Genomic DNA, 6,360 nt, shown 5'->3' with positions numbered 1-6,360 from the left:
GACAGCAGGGAAAGAGGTCAACAACAATGCTCTGTACCATCACTCATTCATATATCCTTATGTACATATTCTTTATCCCCTTACACTGTGTATAAGACAGTAGTTTTGGAATTGTTAGTTAGATTACTTGCTCGTTATTACTGCATTGTCGGAACTAGAAACACAAGCATTTCGCTACACTCGCATTAACATCTGCTAACCATGTGTATGTGACAAATAAAATTTGATTTGATTTGACCCGTTATATCAAGCAGAACTTACAACATGGCTCCGGGGTTGTGTAACACGGAGCTTCCAGATGGCTTGAAGTTCTGTTGAAACACCACAGGTAGACGAACTGATGCATCGTCACAATACCACATGTGATTACACAACTAACAGCTGTGATCTTGTTGCGAAAGTTGTCTCAGGGATGGATTCGATCCTCAGACTGTATCTGCATGAGAGTGTGAGTGTGTGAGTGTGTACCTTGGTGGTGTTGGGCTGCATTGCGTGCAGCTGGTAGACAGTCAGACACAGCTTACTCAGGTTGATATAGAAGTTCACCATCACATCGCCTGGCATTGGAGGAGTGAACATTTTCTGGAGAGAGAGGAGAAGAGAAGAAAGGAGATAGAGAGAGAAAGAGAGTCATTGTGGTGTAAATTGCATACAGTAGACGGCGAGACCAGTTTCTCTGCTATGACCTATAACCTATGACAGACTCACCATGAGGCCGCTGGTGGCCAGCTCCGGCAGGGTCATGGCTGCCGGAGTGGTGAGGCGGTTACGAGCCCTGGTCAGCTGGAGCATCACTGCGTCCATCAGCTACAACAACGACATCATCAGTCATCATCAACTACAGTCATCAACTGGGAACAAACACAACCTGAGATATATAGAGGAAATGAAGAGATGCACTCTGGGATGGAAAAGTTGTTCTAGGTAATGAACGGGTACATGGTGGAGCAAAGTTGTAGTCTAATGATGTGTAGTCTTATGATGTGTAGTGTAGTCTAATGATGTGTAGTGTAGACTAATGATGTGTAGTCTAATGATGTGTAGTGTAGTCTAATGATGTGTAGTGTAGTCTAATGATGTGTAGTCTAATGATGTGTAGTGATGTGTAGTGATGTGTAGTGTAGTCTAATGATGTGTAGTCTAATGATGTGTAGTGCAGACTAATGATGTGTAGTCTAATGATGTGTAGTGATGTGTAGTGATGTGTAGTGTAGTCTAATGATGTGTAGTCTAATGATGTGTAGTGCAGACTAATGATGTGTAGTGTTGACATAGAAAATAGAGGAAAACCACTTCCTGATAGCTCTGCTATATCTGTTAGCTCCGCTATGACACAGAAAGCAGTTTATTTCTGACAGTAATTATCACTTTTTTCCCTGGTGGAAACTAACCTCATTACCCTCAGCCCCAGTCTTAAAGTGGTAGCTGTGTGTGTGTTCCTACCTTGTTGACCTCAGCCCCAGTCTTAAAGTGGTAGCTGTGTGTGTGTTCCTACCTTGTTGACCTCAGCCCCAGTCTTAAAGTGGTAGCTGTGTGTGTGTTCCTACCTTGTTGACCTCAGCCCCAGTCTTAAAGTGGTAGCTCTCATCTCTACCACTCAGCAGCTGCAGAGCCTGATTCACATGGTTCCTAGCATCCTGGATCTGAGGGAGAGACGGGGACAGAGTCAGTATTATTAGATCTGAGACGGGGACAGAGTCAGTATTATTAGATCTGAGACGGGGACAGAGTCAGTATTATTAGATCTGAGACGGGGACAGAGTCAGTATTATTAGATCTGAGGGACGGGGACAGAGTCAGTATTATTAGATCTGAGGGACGGGGACAGAGTCAGTATTATTAGATCTGAGGGACGGGGACAGAGTCAGTATTATTAGATCTGAGGGACGGGGACAGAGTCAGTATTATTAGATCTGAGGGACGGGACAGAGTCAGTATTATTAGATCTGAGGGACGGGGACAGAGTCAGTATTATTAGATCTGAGGGACGGGGACAGAGTCAGTATTATTAGATCTGAGGGACAGGGACAGAGTCAGTATTATTAGATCTGAGGGACGGGGACAGAGTCAGTATTATTAGATCTGAGGGACGGGGACAGAGTCAGTATTATTAGATCTGAGGGACGGGGACAGAGTCAGTATTATTAGATCTGAGACGGGGACAGAGTCAGTATTATTAGATCTGAGGGACGGGGACAGAGTCAGTATTATTAGATCTGAGGGACGGGGACAGAGTCAGTATTATTAGATCTGAGGGACAGAGTCAGTATTATTAGATCTGAGACGGGGACAGAGTCAGTATTATTAGATCTGAGACGGGACAGAGTCAGTATAATTAGATCTGAGGGACGGGGACAGAGTCAGTATTATTAGATCTGAGACGGGGACAGAGTCAGTATTATTAGATCTGAGGGACGGGGACAGAGTCAGTATTATTAGATCTGAGACGGGGACAGAGACAGTATTAGTAGAGCTGAGGGAGAGATGGGAATTTAGGAATGTGGCCAGGTTGGTTATTTCACCATGACACCAGGGTGTACACCCCTACTCTGACATTAAATGCTATGGGATTTTGAATGACCACAGAGAGTCAGGACACCCATTTTAAACGTCCCATCTGAAAGACCCCTACGCAGGGCCATGTCCCCAAATGTAATCGAGGTTTGAAATTATTATGGTTTTAGTCTAATATTATATCCGTTTAGGCTTCTTGCGGTCAATTCACAATCTATAAATATTGGTTTTATTTTGTTCTGACTCCCGACCATCCTCTCAAGAAAAAGTTGTGACTGAATCTAGTTGATGATTCTTGGTTTAGAGGTTGCAACAAAGGCACTGTACTTTCACTGCACATGACATTACAACTTGAAACCACACACACACACACACACACACACACACACACACACACACACACACACACACACACACACACACACACACACACACACACACACACACACACACACACACACACACACACACACACACACACACACACACACACACAGTACCTGTTGTAATTTCCAGTGCTTATCATCCCTGAATGTGAAATGCATCACTTGGTTGCTTTTAGCAGTTTTCAGATTGATGTCCTGCAAAGACAAAGCAATCAAACACATTGCAGACAGAACCTGACATTGTAACATGTTCTCTGTACTAAAACACATTGCAGACAGAACCTGACATTGTAACATGTTCTCTGTACTAAAACACATTACAGACAGAACCTGACATTGTAACATGTTCTCTGTACTAAAACACATTGCAGACAGAACCTGACATTGTAACATGTTCTCTGTACTAAAACACATTGCAGACAGAACCTGACATTGTAACATGTTCTCTGTACTAAAACACATTGCAGACAGAACCTGACATTGTAACATGTTCTCTGTACTAAAACACAGTCAAACACTGCCGGTGAGAATGTTTACAGAGAACAGTCTAGAACCAGAGGAAGGAGACACTCACAGCTTGAGTCAGGGCTTCTCCCTGTAGAGTCAGTACTCCTTTCACCTGGTCCATGCTGTGAAGACAAGACAGCAGGACTCACAAGACTGTCATAATGACACTGTGGAAGTCCCAGACAGAACCCTGTCCCCTACACACTACACTACTGTTGACCTGAGTCCTATGTCATAATGACACTGTGGAAGTCCCAGACAGAACCCTGTCCCCTACACACTACACTACTGTTGACCTGAGTCCTATGTCATAATGACACTGTGGAAGTCCCAGACAGAACCCTGTCCCCTACACACTACACTACTGTTGACCTGAGTCCTATGTCATAATGACACTGTGGAAGTCCCAGACAGAACCCTGTCCCCTACACACTACACTACTGTTGACCTGAGTCCTATGTCATAATGACACTGTGGAAGTCCCAGACAGAACCCTGTCCCCTACACACTACACTACTGTTGACCTGAGTCCTATGTCATAATGACACTGTGGAAGTCCCAGACAGAACCCTATCCCCTACACACTACACTACTGTTGACCTGAGTCCTATGTCATAATGACACTGTGGAAGTCCCAGACAGAACCCTGTCCCCTACACACTACTGTTGACCTGAGTCCTATGTCATAATGACACTGTGGAAGTCCCAGACAGAACCCTATCCCCTACACACTACTGTTGACCTGAGTCCTATGTCATAATGACACTGTGGAAGTCCCAGACAGAACCCTATCCCCTACACACTACTGTTGACCTGAGTCCTATGTCATAATGACACTGTGGAAGTCCCAGACAGAACCCTATCCCCTACACACTACTGTTGACCTGAGTCCTATGTCATAATGACACTGTGGAAGTCCCAGACAGAACCCTGTCCCCTACACACTACTGTTGACCTGAGTCCTATGTCATAATGACACTGTGGAAGTCCCAGACAGAACCCTGTCCCCTACACACTACTGTTGACCTGAGTCCTATGTCATAATGACACTGTGGAAGTCCCAGACAGAACCCTGTCCCCTACACACTACTGTTGACCTGAGTCCTATGTCATAATGTCACCTTGTCATAGACTCAAGTCCCGGCAGATTAGAAAGGTGTTGTTGATGGTGTCTGTAAACAGAAGGTTGTGTAATGTATAAACAAGCCCTCCACTATAACAAAATGTTAACAGACGGGAGTTTTCCCTCCACTAGACTACCTGTTGCCCCCAGAAGGAATGTAAAGGTAAATAACATAATCCGACATGCGTTTCTAATCTATGTCATGTGTTAACTGGTCTTCGTTAGGCTGGACTAGATGGGGTTTCTTGTAGTCTACATTATATTCATGTTCTGTCTTACATTGTCTATTGTATTGCTATGAATCAAGGAGACACATTTTAATGTTTTTTAAATGGCTAATAAAATAATCAAAAGTCACCCAACTGATCAATTAACCAATCAAATCACCCAACTGATCAATTAACCAATCAAATCACCCAACTGATCAATTACCCAATCAAATCAAAGAATGAATCCCTCCAAGACTTACGTTGAGCTGCCCAGGATGAAGTTCTCCTGTTTCAGTTGGTTCTCCAGTCCTGGGGTGGGAATGGAGAACCTCCTGGATGCCTCCTGGTGACATAAACATAGAACACAATCTAGTTATACAGGACACAATCTAGTTATATAGGACACAATCTACACTGAACAAAAATATAAACTCAACATGAAGTGTTGGTCCCATGTCTCATGAGCTGAAATAAAATTGTGCTCAAACTTGTTTACATCCCTGTTAGTGAGCATTTCTCCTTTGCCAAGATAATCCATCCACCTGACAGGTGTGGCATATCAAGAAGCTGATTAAACAGCATAACCATTACACAGGTGCACCTTGTGCTGGGGACAATAAAAGGCCACTCTAAAATGTGCAATTTTGTCACACAACACAATGCCACAGATGTCTCCAGTTGAGGGAGTGTGCAATTGGCATGCTGACTGCAGGAATGTCCACCAGATGTTGCCAGAAAAGTGAATGTTCATTTCTCTACTATAAGCCACCTCCAACCTCATTTTAGAGCATTTGGCAGTGCGTCCAACCGGCCTCTCAACCGCAGACCACGTGTATGGCGTTGTGTGGGCGAGCGGTTTGCTGATATCAACGTTGTGAACAGAGTGCCCCATGGTGACAGTGGGGTCATGGTATGGGCAGGCATAAGCTACGGACAACAAACACAACTGCATTTTAATTGGTCATTTGAATGCACAAAAATACCGTAAACGAGATCCTGAGGCCCAATTTTTTGAAAGGTATGTGTGACCAACAGATGCATATCTGTATTCCCAGTCATGTGACATCCATAGATTAGGGACTACTGAATATATTTCATTTGACTGATTTCATCATATTAACTGTAACTCAGTAAAATCAATGAAATTGCTCCATGTTGCGTTTATATTTTGGTTCAGTATAATAAACCTGTACACAATCTAGTTTCAGCACTGTAAATATCTCCATCAATAATTCAATAAAATGTCTTGAGAAGCGTGAGTACAAATAGCAATCAACTCTGACAACAGTACGCCGAAATCAAACAACATTTGAAGAATTTAGTTACACAACAACCTCGCCAAAGTTAAAATGTCTTGGAATGCACTTGTTCTACCTCCTTGATGGTTTATCCTTAGTCAGGATAATCTCCTGGCTTGGGGTCATAGGATCCTCCTTGAGTGGCTATGGGGGGGTCAGTGTACCACAGCTAGGTCCAACCGATGGCTATGGGGTCAGTGTACCACAGCTAGGTCCAACCGATGGCTATGGGGTCAGTGTACCACAGCTAGGTCCAACCGATGGCTATGGGGTCAGTCCAACCGATGGCTATGGGGTCAGTGTACCACAGCTAGGTCCAACCG

The 6,360-nt window shown here is 43.9% G+C and overlaps 1 protein-coding gene across 1 annotated transcript; it reads right to left on the bottom strand.

Annotated features, from left to right (window-relative positions):
- Positions 1-261: 261 nt before the first annotated feature.
- LOC121842311 (protein rogdi homolog) lies at positions 262-5,112 on the bottom strand (the record flags this gene model as incomplete). The annotated part of the gene is given in 7 exon segments (XM_042312332.1): positions 262-311; positions 469-582; positions 709-807; positions 1,548-1,643; positions 3,015-3,095; positions 3,475-3,529; positions 5,000-5,112. Coding segments are annotated over 7 exon segments (608 nt in total), but the record flags the coding sequence as incomplete, so codon positions are not given.
- Positions 5,113-6,360: the final 1,248 nt, after the last annotated feature.

Source organism: Oncorhynchus tshawytscha, unplaced genomic scaffold, assembly GCF_018296145.1.
Source record: "Oncorhynchus tshawytscha isolate Ot180627B unplaced genomic scaffold, Otsh_v2.0 Un_contig_17593_pilon_pilon, whole genome shotgun sequence".
Taxonomy (NCBI): Eukaryota; Metazoa; Chordata; class Actinopteri; order Salmoniformes; family Salmonidae; genus Oncorhynchus; species Oncorhynchus tshawytscha.
This window is presented reverse-complemented; position numbering and strand designations above follow the sequence as displayed.